The following is a 20,095-nucleotide window of genomic DNA, read 5'->3' on the forward strand; positions in this document are numbered from 1 at the left end:
ACATCCCTTGGGGAACTGCAGGCGGCTCACCAGCCCAGTAACTCCTTCCCCAGTGGCGGAGGGCACATAGCTGCGGACATTCCAGGAATCCGCAGTGAACCCCCATGCACACTCTGTTGCTCTTCATCCAGGAGACCCCGGACAACAAGGCCCAAGCTCAGGAGGAAGGGGACAAGGGAACAACAGCCCTCTGGCCCTTCTCCAGGTGAGCTGACAGCACAGATTTCAGCAGAGACCACAGGCAGGCAGGGCCCAAGAGTCTTCCGCTAAGATCCCTTCAGTAATCATGAAAATTAACCCACAATAACCCCACTGCCCAGGAAATGGTTCCTGCTCCCGATCTCCGGAGAAAGCTATAAATCTCCTTTCAAATTAACATTTGCTCTGCACGCACACCTGCAAAAAGCTCGAACGGGGGAAGCTGGGGGGTGGGGAGAAAAACCAGACCTCCAACCCAGGCTGGTCTGGTTTGGAAAGGGAGGTAGGTGGCTGACTCAAGTTAAACATTTCTAGGCAGAGAAATTCAATCTCCTATTTCAATGGGGCTGCATTGAATGTATTGTTTTTCTGTCCAACCTCCTCTTTCTGTATCCCCTGGTTGCATGCACATATTCAGAGGACCCCCTTGCCAAGAGGCGAGTGCTGTTTATTTGGCTGTGGACGCTGCTTATGGACCCCAAAAGGAGGACGTGAACTCGTCCCTGGATGTCTCTTCCTTCTGACCTAAGAGCTCTCAGTGCCGGGGCTAGGGGGGTGGGGGAGTCGGGTAGTGGGTGGGCTGCAGTACTGTGACCTAATTCCATAGCCCTGTGGCCTGGCCCGAGGCTATATTACCAGCCCCAGCAGCTCTAAATGCATTGCATGGAGTTCCTAGTTCCCTCTCTCCTTGCCTGCTGCCATGGGGGCCCACCTGACATCCCCAGGCTCCTTAGGAGTCTTCTTAAACATCAGGAGAGCCAGGAACACACATCTTGGTCTGGGGAAGATTCTTTCCTCGGATGTGTGGGAAGCCAGCAGCTCTCTCTGTGCTCACAAAGGGCTCCTGGTGGGAGACGAGGAGACTAGAAGGTTAAGTCCAGCTGGGCGGATCAAGGCAGGACATCCCGTTCTCCAACTTCCCCAGCACAATCTGCTCTCCTCTGGCTGGGAAAAAAAAGATGCTAAGAGAAAGAAAGCTGGTGCAGGAAGGTGTACTGGCTCATGGGCCATAGCGGCTGTCAGGGGGGGTCAGCGTATCGAGGAAACAGATTTAGCACGTAAGATCCTCAAATGGTAGGACATGGGCCTAGGGTGGATGCTACGGTGAGATCCATTCGGGGCTCAATATAACAGTGAATGCTTAAAGGGAATCAAAGACTGTAAGGGCTGCTAGAGAGGAAGTGTGTTTCCAGTTCCTGCAGGTGTGCCAGCTCAGGAGGAACACCTGTACTGGACACGATCAATCAGTCTGTCTCCCTAACTTAACTGCTTTCCCACAGCCCTGGAAGGCAGCAGCTCCATATATCAGGGACCCTGCCTACCCTGACAGACACAGCAGATGGAACAGTCACCTGACCCAGGGTCTCACAAGCTATGGATGAGGCTGAGACCAAGCAGATTCTCTGCCTCCCAGGCATCTCAGAGGATTGAAAAAAGTCACGCAAGAGCAGACCCCCTGGCAGAGCAGTAAAGCAAGACGGGCAGTTAGGGAGAATCCTCAGAAATTCTTAGGGGGTGGGACTGGAGAGAGGACACTGTCCCAGGCCTCCAGTGTTAGCATCCAGACCCCATGTGGCTGGCCTTGCACTTCTTGAGGTTGTCTTTGTGTCCTTATAAAGCAGCCCTCCTCTGATTTGAACGCCTTCCTGTAAGCACCTGCTGTTTGCAGCTGAAACACCAGTGCACCCCTGGCAGGGCACCCTGCAGTAGGAGGCAGGGCCCTCCCTGGGGGCGGCTGGGCTGGGTGAAGGCTCAGCCATGGCCATCAGACCTGGCAGTCCTGCGTCTGTGAGGGGACGAAGTCCAACGACTTCCCCAAGGCTCAAGGCTCACTCACGCGTCCTCTCACTCTGGGGCTCACCCACGGTTCTCTGCGCCAACCCCAGCCATTTAACTCCCCTCATCACTGCTCAGCACAGAGCCCAGACATGGACTGTACACCACGAAAAACAAACTGAAAGCTCAGTCATGGCCAAGACTCAATATCCCAACAGGCAGAAGAGTACCCGGTGTATACATGGCCGGATGCACACATCTCCCACTCTATGGAAAGGCACCTCCAGTACTGCCCACACCAACCAAACCCCATACTTAACAAACATCTTATTATTTGCAACCCATTCAACCTGGCTTATTAATAAAACAGCATGCTGCTGCTGCTGCTAAGTCACTTCAGTCGTGTCCGACTCTGTGTGACCCCATAGACGCCAGCCCACCAGGCTCCCCCATCCCTGGGATTTTCCAGGGAAGAATACTGGAGTGGGTTGCCATTTCCTTCTCCAATGCATGAAAGTGAAAAGTGAAAGTGAAGTCGCTCAGTCATGTCCGACTCTTAGCGACCCCATGGTCTGTGGCCTACCAGGCTCCGTCCATGGGATTTTCCAGGCAAGAGCACTGGAGTGGGTTGCCATTGCCTTCTCCGAAAGCAGCATGCAGGCATGCTAAATCACTTCAGTCCTGTCCAACTCTGTGCAACCGCATGGACTGTAGCCTGTCAGGCTCCTCTGTCCATGGGATTCTCCAGGCAAGAATACTGGAATGGGTTGCCATGCCCTCCTCCAGGGGATCTTCCCAACCCAGGGATTGAGCCGACTACTGCATTGGTAGGTGGCTTCTTTATGACTAGGGCCACGGGAAGCTAATAAAGCAGCGACTCCATTTATTAAGTACCTACTGTATAGCAGGTCTTGCCAGGTGGCTTTCCTCATTCCCAGTACAAGATCAAGAACCCAAGGCTCGGAAAGATGAAGCACTGTCCCCAAGGGCCCCCCTGTGGGCTTCTTGCAACTTGTAAGTCTCTGACAACTGGAATGGGTGCCATCTCTGAAAGTCTCATTGACAAGATTCACCTTGCCCCACAGATTTTATCTCCTACAGGTCACTGACCCTGGACTTTTCCAACTTGGCACCTTTCCAGCAAGCCTTGTATCACTCCAGCGCCTGTTGTGGTATAAGGCTAATACAAATGATGTTTTCTGAGCACCTACTATGTGCCAAGCACCATGCTAAGTCCTGTGCACGGGTTGTCTCATTTCATCCCCACAAAGCCCTGCTGGATAGGAATAGCATCCCCAAATTACAGATGGAGAAACTGAGGCTCAGAGGTGTTAAGGAGCTGGGAATGATTTATACCCAGGCAGTCTGGCTCCATGGCCTTGAGCACCTGGTACATGGTCTCCATCATCCCCATATTTAGGGCACAGTTCCAGGGACTTGTCTTAGGGTGGGGGCTTGTTCTCCTCCCTGGAGCTGATACTGAATGAAATGGGAGCCAGCACCTATGCCCTAGGCTACACCAGGAACAAAGACAAGCCAACTATGCCCTTTTGCTAAATTCTTGGCTTCCCAGGCTGCCTGGTCCCTGCCCTGCTGTGAGAAGGTAGCCGCTGCCCGCTGGGGATGCTATGAATTCAGGTCATCTCCAGAGGGAACCAGTCAATGCTCTCCAGGGAGATGGCCAAGCTCCAGATGCAGACCAGAAAATCTGACTCCTGTGGGAAGGCTGAGCAAAGCCAGATGCTGGCTGGAGCGCCCAGAGCACCAGCTGCTGCCACTGACCTCAGTGTGCTCGGCAGTACCAGGGACATGGCAGGGGGCTGGTGAGGGGCACCTTACAGCATGTGGGGGAGCAGGCACACGGGGTGGGGTGGGGTGCTCAAATCAAGCCCATCTAGGCCCCACACTCAGGAAGCCAACAGTTCCCGGGGTCCTCCTACAAGCCTTCCTGGGACAAACGTGACTTTAAAAAAAGAGCTTAAACAGAGGGATGGGAGAAGAGAAAGAAGGGATCGTGACGACTTATGCCCCGGAGACTATGAAGAACTTCAGAGACAGCGAGTGTCCAGCCGGTCCTTGAGAATAAGGAAGGAAAGGGGGAGATAGTAACAACTGACAAAAGAGAAAGCCTGGATCCTCCACGAGCTCTAGAACAGGGCCTGGCTCAGGCTAGGCGCTCAAAGAAATCTACAAAATAATCAACCGGCAGTGTCTACATCCAAGGCTTTCCTTTGATCTCACAACATCTAGTGAGGGGCACAAACACACTGGCTGAAGGAAGGAATCCTCACATGTCATAGAGGACAGCCCCACCTCTGCATCCCAGCTTCCATTTCTGTGATGAACATTCTCCCTGACTTTCCTTTGGCTAGTACCCCACTCTCAGCTTGTGTGTTTCCCTGGAGGCTCACAAACCCCTACTCCAACCTATTCCAATAGCTATGGTTTTTCCAGTAGTCATGTATGGATATGAGAGTTGGACTATAAAGAAAGCAGAGTGCCAAAGAATAGACGCTTTTGAACTGTGGTGTTGGGCAAGACTCTTGAGGGTCCCTTGGACTGCAAGATCAAACCAGTCAATCCTAAAGGAAATCAGTCCTGAATATTCATTGTAAGGGCTGAAGCTGAAACTCCAATACTTTGGCCACCTGATGTGAAGAACTGACTCATTGGTAAAGACACTGATGCTGGGAAAGATTGAAGGTGGGAGGAGAAGGGGGCGACAGAGGATGAGATGGTTGGATGGCATCACCAACTCAATGGACATGAGTTTGAGTAAACTCCAGGAGTTGGTGATGGACAGGGAAGCCTGATGTGCTGCAGTCCATGGGGTCACAAAGAGTTGAACACGACTGAGCGACTGAACTGAACTGAACCTATTCCAAGGAAAGGCACATGACCTAAGCCTGCCAATCAATGCATTCCTTGCTACTGGACAATGTGATTGGCTCAAAGCTACTGAGTAATTAAAACTAGCCAATGAGAGTCAGACCTGGGATTTTTGCTAGAAATACTGGAAATGAAGGACTCTCTACATTGGAATCTCCAAAAGATAAAATGCTGCTTAGACTTGTTTGGGGTCATTTTTGCCTCCTAACTAGAAAGAATAAAGCTCAGATGAAAGGAGAGCTGGGAGATGACAATCCTCTGAGCCTGTGGATGTAGATATGCCTGAAGCTTGCTTGTGAAAGTGTTAGTCACTCAGTTGTATCTGGCTCTTTGCAACCCCCTGGACTGTAGCCCACCAGGCTCTTCTGTCCATGGAATTCTCCTGGCAAGAACACTGGTACTGGAATGGGTTACTGTTCCCTTCTCCAGGAGATCTTCCCAACCAGGGATCTAACCCCAGTTTTCTGCACTGCAGGCAGATTCTTTACCATTTGAGCCACCAGGGAAGCCTGCTTACCTCTGACCAGTTCAGTTATGGGGAGCTACTGATTTCCCTTCCTATAAGTCAGTTCCGGTAGTGTTTCTATCATTTGCAACTCGAACAGTCCTGTAACTACACGACTCCGCAGCCAGGCAGCAGGAAAGCAGGAAGTGCAAACAATACAAAGCCTAGTGTTTTTTTTCTTTAACAAATAGTACTAAGCTTTAAGGACAAACCTCTCTGAGCCTCAGATACCACCCTGAATGCTGGTGATCACGCCTCCCTACCTCACAGGGTGAACAGGGAGAGTAGCCAAACCCTCCCACAACCTCTGTTATCTTTTTGTTCTTATCTTTTTCTCATGCTGCATGGCATGTAAGATCATAGTTCTGCAACCAAAGATCAAACCCATGGTCCCTACATTGGCAGCTCAGAGTCTTAACTACTGGACCACCAAGGAAATCCCGACCTCTGTTATCTTTCACACGTTAAGGCCAAGAGAAGCAGGAAACCCATAGCCCTGGGAGAGACAGGCTGTCAGGGACACCTGTGCAGTGCTCACCACACCTGAGCCTTTGGGTGGAGTTTGCAGAGCTGCCCCACGACCCTTTCACTTGACAAGGAAGCCCCACCCAGTCCAGACCCACAAGGCAGCCACAAGGAGCTTCCCACCAAGGCTGGCACCCTCGAGGGACAGAGTCCCTTTGTTATTCCTCACTTCACACTCTGCCGTAGCTCAGGACAGACACAGGTGAGGCTGCAGAGTCGGCTGCAGTGGGGACAGGAGAGTGGTGGCTACCGTGGGCTCCAGCCAGACTCCAGCTGGACTCCAAGCTGAATCCTACCTCCTCTGCTTCCTGGCTCCTAGGTCTTAGGGCGAGTTTCTTAACTTTCCTGTGCCTCAGTTACTCCATCTGGAAAATGGGCTGATTAATGTACCTAATTTATTTCAGTTGTTTAATGCAGGTGACCCTGCAATGCAAGAGTCTGGGCTTCCCAAGTGGCTCAGTGGTAAAGAAATTGTCTGCAATGCAGGAGCCATGGGTTCTATCTCTGGGTTGGGAAGATCCCCTAGAGGAGGAAACGGCAATTCACTCCAGTATTCTTGCCTGGAGAATCCCATGGACAGAGGAGCCTGGCAGGCTACAGTGCATGGGGTCGCACAGAGTTGGACACGACTGAAGTGACTGCGACTAACACTTAACACTTAGACCAGGCTCCCCTCCATGATTTTCAAAAGTACATATAAAGTGACTAGACCTTCCAGAGAGTCCCACAGTGACAGGGGCATGGAAGGGAATCAAGAGTCCCTCTAAGCAAACAACTGCTCAGAACACTGGGACATCCACCTGGCAAACAGCAAGTCTCTGAAAAGAACCCACAGAACAGAACAAGCAAGTCAGCCCAGAAAGTAAGGAGGTGGAGCTGGCTCAGTGACAGCAAGAGGGCGGGGCTCTGGCCCACGGTCATCAGGTCTGGCCACAAGCATAAGCCCGATCACCTTGGAGAGATGGTCACATGGGGGGACACGTGGTCTTTGGGGAAGCCACTGCTGCCACCACGGGAGCCCAGCAGGGAGGGGAGAAGAGCTGCTGGTCATTCTGAAACCCCTGCAGCTGCCCAAACACACAATCCAGCCTCCTCCAGCTGGGCCCCAGCTAGCTTCCACGCCCAGTGAACTAGGATCCTGGCTTAGGCTTGAGGACAGAGAAGCAAACAATGAAAATATTCACTGATGTAATGGGTTCTTATTTTCTTCCATGCAAGCGGTAGGGGTGGGGAGGGCTTCCCAGGTGGTTCAGTGGTAAAGAATCTGCCTGTCATTGCAGGAGACGCGGGTTCAATTCCTGGGTCGGGAAGATACCCTGAAGGAGGAAACCCATTCCAGTATGCTCACCTGAAAAATTTCATGGACAGAGGAGCCTGGTCGGCTACAGTCTATGGGGCTGCAAAGAGTTGGACATGACTGAGCATGTGTGCATACTCCCCCTTTGGGGAGTTGTGCAGCCAAGTACAACCACCAGTCCTAAGATGCTCAACTTCTGAATTAGGACCCCAAAGGTCTGCAGAAGCCTAATTCTAAAAAGGGAATTGTCCAGGCTCTGTCTGGACAAGTTGGGGGAGAAGAGGGTACCTTGGGAAATTTTCAATGACAATGGAAACACAGAAAGAGTTTTTGGTGCCTAATTTTCTGAAAATAACCTGATGAATGCTGTTAAGACTTGCTGGCCTGACATTCATAATTCTCAGTAGAGTATTTGATAAGTGCTCAATAAATATAAGAAAAAATTTTTTTCTATGAAAATATCCTTGACTTTAAGCACAATGAGGGGAAGACTGTTTTGTGTAGGATTGTTTTATCTGCAACTGTTTGCTGGATACTAAGCAAGGATTCTGTTCCACACAAGCGCGCTGTAATAATCTGAAGAATGAATGAACCAAAGACCCTCAGAGACTCCATCGCACTCAAAGATTCTGGAAATTGAAATGCAAACTTTCCACATGTTTGTGGAGATACAGTGACCAGGCAGTAGGAATCAACCTGCAATGCAGGAGACCAGGTTTGATTCCTAGGTTGGGAAGATCCCCTGGAGAAGAAAATGGCAAGCCACTCCAGTATTCTTGCCTGGAGAATCCCCTGGGCAGAGGAGCCTGGCAGGCTAGAGTCCATGAGGTCGAAAGAGTCTGATATGACTGAGCGACTAAACGACTAACCACCAGTAACCAGGCGATACAAAGACGAGGGCAGGGGTCAGACTCAATGGACTCATCATCTCATGTCATCAGACCTGGCCCTCTGGCTGCTGGGCCTGTGAACAGGGTCCAGAGCAGAGGAGCGAGGCCAGCAGCGCCCAAACCACACTCCCCATCCATCCCACTTCTGCCTCTTTCCGTGGGTCCCAAATTCCAAGAGGGAGGAGGACTTACTTTCCAAACCCAAGTCCTGGTGGGGCTGCAGGTTTTCTCCATACGCTGCCCTCCCTTTGCAAGGAGGTTCATCCAAAGGTCTGCCAATACAGCTACCAGATTCAAAGTTGCCTAAGGCCCTTCCTAGGCTTCCCTGGTGGCTCCGTGGTAAAGGATCTGCCTGCCAGTTCAGGAGACGATCCTTGGGTTGGGAAGATCCCCTTGAGAAGGAAATGGCAACCTACTGCAAGATTCTTGCCTGGGAAATCCCATAGACAGAGGAGCCTGGCATGCTGCAGTCCATGGGGTCACAAAGAGCTGGACACAACTTGGCGACCGAAGAACAAAAAAACCAAGGTCCTTCCAGCTGAGAAATCTACATGTGTGTTTTCTCCCTCAGAGCATTTCCTAAAGCTCGACTCTGTGCTCCAGGTGAAGGAAGGGAGGCAGATATGTAGGTGCCTTGTGGCCCTGCCCACTTGGGCGTAAGTTCAGGAGGAAGGCCCTGAGAAACACCCCAGTAGGACCCTGTGGCAGGGCAATGACTGTGCACAAAGGGGCCGGAATGAGCAAGACAAATTTATAGCAGGGTCGGGGCCCAGGACAGGGTGGAATTTGGATTTTGTACGGGGTGGAGACATAGGAAGGAGAAGATGAAGGGTGGGAATGAGTCAGCTGGTTCCTGGTACAACGAGGAGACCCCAAGCCCCTCAACGGCAGCCAGAGGAGCTGGCATGGTTCAGGGCTCCAGCACGACGCCCATTCGGAGCAGGTACTCAACATCTGCCAGGCAGACGAACCTGGAGCTTTGTCGGATGCAGGGAGAGGTTGGGGAAGGGCATCCTTCTGGTCCCAGCTAAGGGTTCTAGACAGAAAACCCTAGGCGAAATGAGGACAGGGCTGGTTTGGCTCAGCTTGTCAGCACCAGGTACCCACTCAGGGCCTGATGAGTATTTATCCAGTAAGCAATCCAGTACACAAATGGGTAACCGTGATTTAATAAAGACGTGCTCAGCTGGAATCTGAGTGGTGGGTCAGCCAGACCATCAGTCGATGCCCAGAGACCTGAATGAGCTGGAAGTGAGAGCAGAGCCAGAAGCTCAGTGCCATCGGTGGAGGTGGGTGGGGGGTCAGGAGTCAGGCAGGTGATGCCTTCACTGCTGAGAGGGTAGGGTTGGGAGGAAGATCAAGATCACTTTTTATATGGCAAAAGCAGCTGGGTATGGCTGCCAAAGCTGAGTGTCTGGAAGGCACTGGGGTACAGACAGGGAGACCAACTGTTTGCCTAGGTTTGCCTAGGTTTGCCTAGGACTGAGGGGTTTCCCAGAATGTAGGACTTCCAGTGGGCTTCCCAGGTGGCTCCATGGTAATGAAAGAAAAGGCAATCCACTGCAGTGCTCTTGCTTGGGAAATCCCACGGACAGAGGAACCTGGCGGGCTACAGTCCATGAGATTTCAAAAGAATCAGACACAACTTAGCAACTAAACAACAATAACAGAACTTTCAGTGCTGAAACCAGCAATGTGCCAAGCGAACCAGGAGGAGTCGGTTCCCTGAGGCACAGGGCTGCCCTCACCAGCATTGATGTGGTACGAGCCATGTTTGTAAGGTGCCTCTGAGTTTGCAAAGCTCTCCCAGATCCACAGGCTCGGGTAAATGCAATCACAAATCTGTGAGCTGTGAAGCTGGCACTACGGATCTCATTTCACGGAACCAGGAAACTGGGGTTCAGAGGTGAACGATCTGCATAAGGAAGGTTCCACAGTGGATCAGGAGCACAGCCATGTCTGAGCTGGCCTCCAGCTTCCCTGCTTTCTGTAAACACTGGGAAGACATGAAACAGACAAGTGCTGTCTGTTGAGCACAGCTGTGAGCTGTGCCAACTTCCTTCAGGCTGATGGATGCCAAGGGAAGCAGCAGGGGCCTGCCCCATGAAGCACGCCTGGGGGCCCCAGGGAAACTGGCCCACCTGGCCCTCTGTTCTTCTGAGATTCTGGCATCGGGTGGACAGCTGGCCACCACCTGGGATTCTGGGAGAGACGATGGGGGTGGCGGTCTTCTGGCCACCGCTCTGCTTGCCTCCCCTGTCACATCCCCATGAGGGCCACCCCTCGGGTAAGGCCAGGATCCCCGAAGACCCTTGTAAGAGGCAGATGGATCATCTCGCCATACACCCAGCAGTCCCTGGGTGTAGAAAGGTCTTGGCAGCTCTTGGAAGCTGGAGAGAGGACAGGCCAGGGTACAGAGGGAAGGGGGAACAGAGAATAGGATAGGGATAGGAAGGAAAAGACAGAAGAGATTCAGGGAAATTTTTAAGTTGAAGGAGCTTCCTAGAGCAGTCTTGCTGAGTGATTGGTTTCAAGCTATAGCTGCATTAGCATTGCCTTGAGGGGTCTGTTAAAACCCAGACTGCGGGGCTCACTCTAGGTTTCTGATTCTGCAGGTCTAGGGCAGGCTGAGGGTTTGCAGTTCTACCAAGTTATTAGATGAGGCTGATTTACTGGTCTTGGCATCCCATCTTGAAAGCCACTGGCCTGGTGCAGGTAGTGGGTGGGGTGGGGGGACAAAGGCAGAAAGGCACTGATGGACTGCTGGAGGCTGAGAAACCCCCTGACAGTAAAGATGTAACATGCTGGAGCCTTTGGTTCACGAATTTCAGAAAAGATCAAAATCACCTGGGGGTGGAGGTGATGAGTTTAAAGAGCAGACTTCTGGGGCCACCCCAGATATCTATCTGACTGTCCAGGTTTGGCAGAGGATCCAGGAACTTAAAAACCTAAACAGCTCTCAGGCTTCATGAGCCGTGATGGGCCATAGCCCCGTCTGTGGTATCAAGCCCTGACTCAGGACCAGCTGTACCAGCCACTGGCCACATGCAGCCTTTAAAACAGACTGAAATTCAGCTGTGTGCTCGTACTAGCTACATTTTAAATCTAGAGGCTACCACACAGGACAGTGGACCATTTTCAGCTTGGCAGAGAATTCCATAAGATGGTTCTGGCCCAAAGAAACCACAATGTCTGCCTCTATTTCCCTTTCTGTAAAAGGGGCCTCCTTGCTGTTCTCTTCTGGGGTACAAAAGAGGGGAAAGAGTCTACCCAGGGCAGCCATTGCTAGCCCACATCTAAAGACCCCCTGTACCCACTGCTGGGAGGAGGCAGTCCAGCTTGGTGGGGGTGGGTCTCCCAGCTAGAGGGGGACCACAGACAGAGCCCTCCCACTCTGCCACCCAGGCCCCTTGGCCCCCAACCCTGAAGAAGCCGACAAAGTCCACAGGGTATAAGGTGATAGAAACCATCCCCATGGCTCCCATCTGTACTGTGGACATGGCAAGAGATGCCAAGAGGAAGCACAGAACCAGCCGCTCAGCTGAACACGTCTGTCATGGGCACAGCATTCAGACTAACAACAAAAGGGACCCGCGGCAGGGGAAGGGGCGGCCCGGACTGGTGGGTTTGGTACCAAGTCTGAAGAGTCCGGATGAGCCACGGTCAAGGATGTGGTCTCCTTTGACCCTCAGCACCCAGCCCAGGACCTGGCCTCTCGGAGGAGCTCAAGGAAAGAGGAATATTGGTGGAGTGAAAGGCTGAGTGAGTGCTAGTGGCAGCCTAGGACACAGAGCAGGACATCTGAGCAAAAAGGCCTAACTGGCGGCTTTCTCACCACAGCACAGTCTTGTGAGAGCACAAGACAGAAATCCATGTGCCTCTTTTTAAGAGATTCTGCAGAAAGGCGGGCGGGGGGAGAGGGAGGGGGAGGAGCAGGAAGAGGTGGAGGCGGGGAAATAGATTAGAAAAGAAGGAAGTGGGATTGAAATAGGATGCTCACGTACCTGATGTCCACTCTGGGTCACCTGTGGGAGGGGACAGGGATGCTGCCAAGGGTGACGTCAGGGAGCAGGGGTAAGCCAGAGTGTGTGGCTCCCTCCTTCCTTGCTCAAAAATTAACCAAATCTCAGAGAAGTGGGCTTCCCTGGTGGCTCAGCGGGTAAAGGATCCACCTGCAATGCGGGAGACCTGGGTTCTATCCCCGGTTTGGGAAGATCAGCTGGAGAAGGGAACGGCTACTCACTCCAGTATTCTGGCCTGGAGAATTCCATGGACTGTATAGTCCATGGGGTCGCAAAGAATTGAACATGACTGAGCAACTTTCACTTCACAGAGAAGTGAATGGCAGAGGTTCTCCAAGTCTCATCCATGGAAACCCCACATCAAATTCACCCAGGGCACTTGATACAAAATACAAGATTCCTGGGCCCTTTCACAGACCTACAGAGTCAGAATCTTGAGGCGAAGCCTGAGAATGTGCATACTAGCAATCACCCTAGACTGCTGTGATCCCCAAAGTCTGAGGCCCCCTTCAAAAGATCAGAGGGAGCTAGGGAACAGGGTGAAGGGAGAGAATGCCCAGCTTTGCCAAGACATCCAAGTACCTTTGTTAAGTTTTCGCATCCGACCCTGGAAACTACCCCACATGACACCTTGGAGCACGGTCCCTTCCTCGCTCTGGGCCTCAGTTCCTGAGCTTCGGAGAGGGAGTAAATTGACCCTATCTATGCCCAGGTTTCCATCTCAGGGCTCTGCATCCCAGCTTTCCAAATGGCCATGGTCAAACCTCCTGTCACAGGCCAGCTGGCCTCTTTGGATTCTTGCCGGGCTAGAGGCGTGGGCTGTCTGCTGGGGCCCCAGGGACCCTCCCTCCAAAGGTACCCGGCTTACTGGATGCTGTTATGCCCAAGATGAGGAAAAAAAAAAGCACCACAGCCTCTGCCTGGTGCCCTAGTAGCTCTCAAGGCATCGTCAGCTGATGAATGAAACCACAGGGAAGAAGAACAGGAACACAGGTAACAAACTGCCTGGCTCCTGGGCGGCCCTCAACACAAATGAGGATTCTTCCCTGCCTGGCACACAGGACTTCAGAGTTAGGAGCACCCTGGCAAGGCTGAGGGAATAAAGCATACAGGAACCAGCAGCTGTTGTTTTTACTTCTCTCCAGGCCCCCGGGGAGAGCTTCCGAAGCTTCTGTACAATTAAAAGGTACTGAACACAATGCCTGTGATAAAGTTACAGCCCAAACTAGCTGGGAACCTGAGCCAGTCTCCAAATCCAGGTGGCAACGAAAGACAAGGCAGTCAGCACCTGCAGACTGGCCGCTGGGCGGTGAGTGTTCCCCAAAGCAGTCCCCTAAGCCCAGCAGGATGCACTCGGAGGGTCGCCACCACTGAACCCACCAGCTCCCCTTCTCCCTGGCCCAGGCACAACCTCATCCAGTTTAGGGCCAGGACACTAGGTAGGTGGGACGCACGTACCTGTCACACCTTTGTGGCTGTTAATTTCTTCTAAATCTGGGGCTGTGGCAGCACCGGCTGGGCTAATGCCAGGTGGTGAGGGCTCCAAGGAACTGCCACAATCAGCATCTTCTAACCGGCTTCTCTTGAAGGCATCCAAACAGCAGACAAGAGAAAGTCTGAAGTCCCCACCTTCACGGTAGCTGTCCCAAGAGGGACAGAGGGCCTGGTGCTTGAGAATAGGAAGCAATCCTGACTTTTTCCCTCCTGGACAGGCACTCATCTGATGCGCTCAACATGAAACACATTTACGGAGAGTCAATTCTTAAGAAATAACTACGTACACAGGCTCACACACATGCACCCACACACCTTGTAACCACAGCTTGCCATCCTCTCTGGAGTGTTTATAGCCCTTAGTGACTCACAGCAAACACAGGATCCCCACGGCAATTGCTTTGGACAGCTTTAATGACACGCTTGGTATGCTTATCTGCTGAGGCTAAAATCCGTGCGCACGCCAATGTGCCTAATTTTCCACTTTGGTCAACAGGCTGTGTTCTGGGGGAGAGGTGCTAACACTGAGGGGGTGTCTGCTACCGTCCATGAGCCACGCGTGCTCTGTGGCTCTTGAGATGATGGGAAGGGAAAGAAAATCCTCTTTGCCCAGAATGGCTGGAGGGTCCTAGCAAATCACCCAGTTGACTCAGCTGGAATATTAACACAAAACACAGAGGCCATTCTGGAAATTTCCCGATGACTCAGAAGGCCAAATAAGCAGCTCGTACTCTGTCAAAAACACCTGTCCCATCAAATCCCAATATTTCAGACTTCAAAAGTTTAACGCATTTTTGAGACTTCTCTGGCAGTCCAGTGGTTAAGACTCTGCACTTCCACTGCAAAGGGCATGAGTTTGATCCCTGATCGGAGGATGAGAAGGTTAGGTAGCATCCTCGACTCAACAGACATGAATTTGAGCAGACTCCGGGAGATAGTGAAGGACAAGGAAGTTGGGTATGCTGCAGCCCATGGGGCCGCAATGAGACACAACTTAGTGACCGAACGACAACAACAACAACAGGGAACTTAAGATCCTGCATGCTGCATGATGTGGCCAAAAATGTTTTTTTAAGTTTCACACACACACATATTTAAGTTCTTTGTACTCTGGATAAATGGGAATCCCCCATCTCTTATGGCATATGTAGCAGCAGGCCCCATGGGTACGATGGATGGTAACCATACAGATTCCTGTCCAACAACTCTGAGGTGGGTAACAGGATCCCATTTTAGAGATGGGTAAGCTGAGGCTCGGAGGAGCCTGGCGGGCTGCAGTCCATGGGGTCACGACCGAGTGACACACACACACACTGAGGCTCAGGATATTATCTAACTTGCTTGGAGACAAACAGCCAGGAAGCAGTAGAGCTGGTGGACTGAACTAGCAGGTCGCATTTGATTCCAAACCTGTGCCCTGTACCCACTGCCCTGGCAGAAGGATCTTTCGGTTCCTCTCCCTGAACAGTCACATAGGGTGGAGGGCGCTGGGCCACAGCAAACTGCCTGAGGAAAACCAATGGAAAAATACATTCAAAGAGCACTGACTTTCATTCCTGAGCGCCCAGAAAAGCCAAGCCCCAGTCGTCTCTCTCCCACCCCATTACTGAGGAAGCTCACTCTAAACTCTCTCGATCCTAGTGGCTGACTTTCACAGACCATCCCCAATTCCAGTGTGGAGATTGAATCTCCCCCTCACCCAGCAGAAATTCTTTACAGAAGGGATCACGCAAAGCTGACCTAGTGAGGAAATTGCTAAAGGCACAAAGATAAGCAAATGCTTGAGTTGCTTGAACCGAGGAATGTCAAGGAGAGGACAAACTTTTTTTAGAGATAAAAATTTAAAGGAAAAATGGACCTGACACTTACCGTGGGTCTACTTTCTTGAGAACACATGAGGTGCTCTGAGGTTCACAACCTGGGGCCAATCCTGGCTGTGACACCTACTAGCTGTGAGGTCTCAGCCGAATTTTCTGAGCACCAGTTTCCCCATCTGTGGACAGAATTAGCAACTGCACCTACCCCTGGGTTGCTGGAGGACTAACGAAGACAAAATCTGGCATTTGGTGAGCACCAAGCCTGGCCCCTGGACGTCCGAGGTGGTGCTAGTGGTAAAGGACCTGCCTGCCAATGCAGGAGACATAAGAAATGTGGGTTTGATCCCTGGGTTGGGAAGATCACCTGGAGCAGAAAATGGCACCCCACTCCAGTACTCTTGCCTGGAGAATCCCATGGACAGAGGAGGCTGGTGGGCTACAGTCCATAGGGTCGCAAAGAGTCAGACACGAATGAAGCGACTTAGCACGCAAGACTGGCCCCTGGGAGGGCAAGGTACGGGAGCCAGTATACAGGTACACAGGGCCTGGCCCCCTCCTCTGGGGGGCTTTATGTGAGGAGGAGGGGCAAGAGAAGATAAGAACTTAAATGACTAATAAAGGAGGAAGCCTGGGAGGCTTCAGATTTGGACAGATAAAGTGCCCAGTCTACAAAAATACTAATTTACCAACAACTTAAAAAAAAAAAAATGACTTGGTTGGGAATTCCCTGACAGTCCAGTGGTTACGACTTGGTGCTCTCACTGCCAAAGGCTGGGTTTGATCTCTTATTGGGGGACTAAGATCCCATAAGCTGCGTGGCCAAAAAAATAAAAAAGACTTGATTTCCTTTGTCGACCAGCAACATCCTCTCGTCTTAGGAACTCAGCACCCATGTACCCGCCCTCATTCTTTTCTAACCACCTATACAAAAACCACCCACTCCCACTGCGCTAACCCCTCACCTGGTTTTTTCTCCTGCCTAGCCTTTCCCATCCCTGGACACATCCTGTGGGTCTCTGCCTACTGGAAATCTCCTCCCACAGAATACAGGCTCCATGGAAACAAGGGCCGCAGTCTTCTCGCCGCTACAGCCCTGGCAGCTACAACAGTGCCTGGAGGCAGGAGGTGCTCAAGAGATGTGACTGAATGGAGGGACAATCACAAGGGAATCATTCAAGTTCTCATCTAGGAAGGCTCTGGGACCACCTGAACACTCTGTGGGAACCCTGGAAGGAGCCTCCCTCTGGTGGAGTCACTACCCCCCCACACCAAAAGGGAAACTGAGTTACAGAGTATCTCAAGGTCAGACAGATCTGGGGCTGCATCAGGTGCAGACCAAGCACCGTGTCTCATTTCTGCATCACCTGCTCTTGTCCGCAGTATACACGCAAATGGTAACCTCTCCTGGAAGTAGACCCACCCTGGAGGCCAGGGGTCAGCAGAAGTCACCAGCACAGGGTCTGTCACCCTGACAATCCCAGGATATCACCTATGAACAATGTCAAGGTGCCAGGCCTCCATCCCACCAAGCGAGCATCCCTTCTCCCTTTCCCCTTCCCCAAACCCCTAAAAGTGCCAATTTTCAGACACTGTCACCCAGAAGGGCACTCTTGCAGTTTCTTAAACTGAGCTTTGCATTGGGCTGGGGAGTAACGTTCTAAGATCCTGAAGTGAGTCACTATTACTACTGAAATAGTAATTTTGACTTGCAGTTCTAAGCCTGAAGACTTTCCATTGGCCTCCCAGAGGAAAATCCCTCATGACAGCGAATGGTGTGAGCACCGGTGTCCATGATAGGCTGTTTGAGAACCCGTGTCCATGCCCAATTACCATGGACTTCCTTAGAAACTGCATTTGGTCTTTAAGATCCAGAGACCAGAAGAGGGTGAAGGGTGGTGGGGTACAGAGAATTCAGAACTTTCTGGTTTAGCTGCTGGCTTGATCCTGTTTCATACCAGTGATGCCATGTGTAGATTAGGAAAGGAGATGCCCACTGAGTTCTGCCCTAAAGGGACACCAAGAGGGCCACTGGAGTAACAGCCACCCCCAGACCTCAGAGACAGGCTTTTCTCAGCTACATCATGTCATTAGGATGTTGTTATCATGATACATAAGTGGAGTCTATATAGACAAAAAGTAAACAGATTTATCTCCAACCAGCCCTCTTCTACATGTGTACATAATAACAGCCTCCATTGGCCCAACAGTCAGCTTGGGATCACGGAAGTATTTTACAGACAAAACAGATGTCATTTCGACATAGTTCAGGAGCAGGGAGATGGGACAGATTAACAGTTCATCCTAAAGAAAAACTGAGTCAGTAGGGGCATCAAAAGGTGCCCCACAAGTAAAGCTGATGACTTATATTCATCAGCATCAAATATGAACTAGGCAAGGTGCTTTGCAGACATGAGCTTCTGAATGATCAAAATGTATCTGACATTATTAATATCTCCACTTTACAGATGTAAACTGAGTCTCAGAAAGATCAAACAACTTGCCCAAGCCCTCCCATTTGCTTATTCTCTGCGTCTATATTCTGTTTCACAGCAAGCTGTCTCGGGTTCTAACTGCTCTTTGCAACAGGGGAGGAGGTGGGATTGGGTCCAGCAAGCCTAGCTCCTAAACCAAAGGCCCAGGGACTCAAGCTCCTTCCAGGCCTCAGTGTCCCGCTTCCAGACCCTTGGTGACCCAAGACACCAGCTGTTCCAGAACACCAGTGCAGCTCAACTAATCAGAGTCAGTTGATTGGTGGTCCCAGCTCCTGTGACTAGAACTCTGACCTCTGGAATCTCATCTCCTGAGGAAACCAATATGGGCAGCCTGGAATTAGGAGGTCTTGCAGTTGGCTGTTTTTAGGAAAGAATTATTAGGTAAACAAGCCTGGTGTTTCTCAGTTGGTAAGCTTGCTGCCTGGGAGAGGCATTCTGGTGCCAAACCAGACAGAATTTGAAATTCCAGTACCAGGGCTTCAGGGCTTTGGGACTTGGGCAAGTCCCTTAAACTCCAGCCTTTTCTGATCTCATCTTCCTGGAGATAACAGCCTCACTGCCAAGGTCGTAATAAGATTTTAAGACACTGCAAGTAAATTACAGGAACACATGGGTGTTCAAGAAATAATGAAGAATCATGTGGTCCACCTATTCCCCACCCCCCACCCCATTTTTCCTAGAAAAAGTATTCGAACTTCAAACTGATGATGACAGTCTTCTCGGAAGCCCTTCGTCTTCCAGCTTCCTACCCTAGAATCTGGAGAATCCAGGGGTTCCTGTGCCCCACCTTCCATGACCTAACTTGAGCTGGGGAGGAACCAGCTGAGGCCGGAACAGAATGGAACCGGAGCATCCACTCGGAACCTTTAACGCTCAAACGCTGTTCTCCGCTTAGGGCGAATTAGCCAACGATACATAATTAGACCATTGCATTTGTGTCTCCTCCGCGGCAATTTCTCTTCCTGCCTTAGTCGTTCAAGTGTAGGAGAAATCTCTTCGCTGCTAGCAAAGGCGAATCATCACTTTCGTCTGCGAAGGGCGGCGGGAAGGCAGCGCTCCCCTCGGCACTTGATGGGCTTGCCAGGTGGGTTACAGGTGCGGTCACAGGGGGCCTCCCCAACTCACCGCGAGGTTGGCCCCATTCCCACGCTTCCCAGAACAGGCACGGGATCCGACCCAGACCCGGGTCTCCCGGCGCCGCGGGATCGCACAGCTCCCGTGGCCTTGACCTCCCTCGGCAGCTCCCTACGGGGCTCTGCCGGAAAGCCGCCGAGCCCCGAAAACCCCAGGCTGAGGACTAACTCCGCGTCCCGCGCGTCTCCTCCTGCACCCCGGCCGGCGCTCGGGGCTCCGGGTGCGGCGAGAACTTTGCCACCAGCGGCTGCCGGATCCCGGTCGGGAGCGCCCCCGCGCGCCCGGCCCGGCGCTCCCCGGCCTGCGGCCGCGGCGCCCTCCCTTCTCGGCGCGCACCTACCCGGCTGGCTGTAGTCGCCATCCGCTCGAGCTGAGGGTGCCCCGGCGCGGGGCCGATCGCTCGATCCCGCCGCGTCCGCACTCGGCTCGCAGACTGCGGGCCCCGGGGGGCGCGCCGGCCCGGCCCCTGCCCCGCAGGAAGGCGCCGGCTCGCCCTGCGCCGCGAGCTGGCGGACGCGCTCCCAGGTGCCAGAGTCGGCGGCCCGCATGCCGCGTGCCCGGGGGGCGCTGCCCGCGGCGGCGCGGGGGGGCTCCGACAGCGGGCGCCGGGCTCACAGCCCGCGGGGTCGTCGCCGCATCGGGGCGCAGCCGAGCGCCGCCCCGGCCGCCCGCCCGGCGGCCCGCGCGAGCCGGACCAGGGCTCTCCGTCCGGCCGGACGCCCGGCTGTCCGCTGCCGCCGCACGCGAGGAATTCGGCCGCCGAGTCTCTCACGTGGGAACGACTCTCACTCCCGCGGCTCCTCCTCCCGCTCCTTCCGGGCTGGCGAGCACCGCCGCTCGCCCCGCCCCCGACCCCGCCCCCGGCCCCTCCGCGACGCCCAGACTCGCCCCAAGGCCGGGCAGAGCGCCGCGACGCCCCTTGGTGCGCCGGACCCTGGCCACTCAATACGTTCCCAGCATGGTCATTCCTAGAGAAACTCAGGTTTCGAAAGAAGGGCAGTGTCACAGCGCTTGGGAGTGACAGGCCTGAATCCAGGTAGCCCAGCCTGCATGTGT

At 52.8% G+C, this 20,095-nt stretch overlaps 1 protein-coding gene across 3 annotated transcripts in view; it reads right to left on the reverse strand.

The window, feature by feature from the left end:
• Positions 1-20,095, reverse strand: part of KAZN (kazrin, periplakin interacting protein) — a 1,332,513-nt gene that overhangs the window by 153,050 nt on the left and 1,159,368 nt on the right. The window contains exon 1 of one of the 3 annotated variants that reach the window (XM_024976843.2): positions 19,380-19,793. The exons of 1 other annotated variant lie outside the window; for it this stretch is intronic. In XM_024976843.2, coding sequence (XP_024832611.1) covers positions 19,380-19,587 — 208 coding nt within the window. In that variant the 5' untranslated portion in view covers positions 19,588-19,793. Of the gene's footprint in view, positions 1-910; positions 19,010-19,379; positions 19,794-20,095 lie in introns of those variants that run through there. One more of the 3 variants, XM_005217212.5, reaches the window with a different exon arrangement.

The sequence above is a fragment of the Bos taurus genome, chromosome 16, assembly GCF_002263795.3.
Source record: "Bos taurus isolate L1 Dominette 01449 registration number 42190680 breed Hereford chromosome 16, ARS-UCD2.0, whole genome shotgun sequence".
Taxonomy (NCBI): domain Eukaryota; kingdom Metazoa; phylum Chordata; class Mammalia; order Artiodactyla; family Bovidae; genus Bos; species Bos taurus.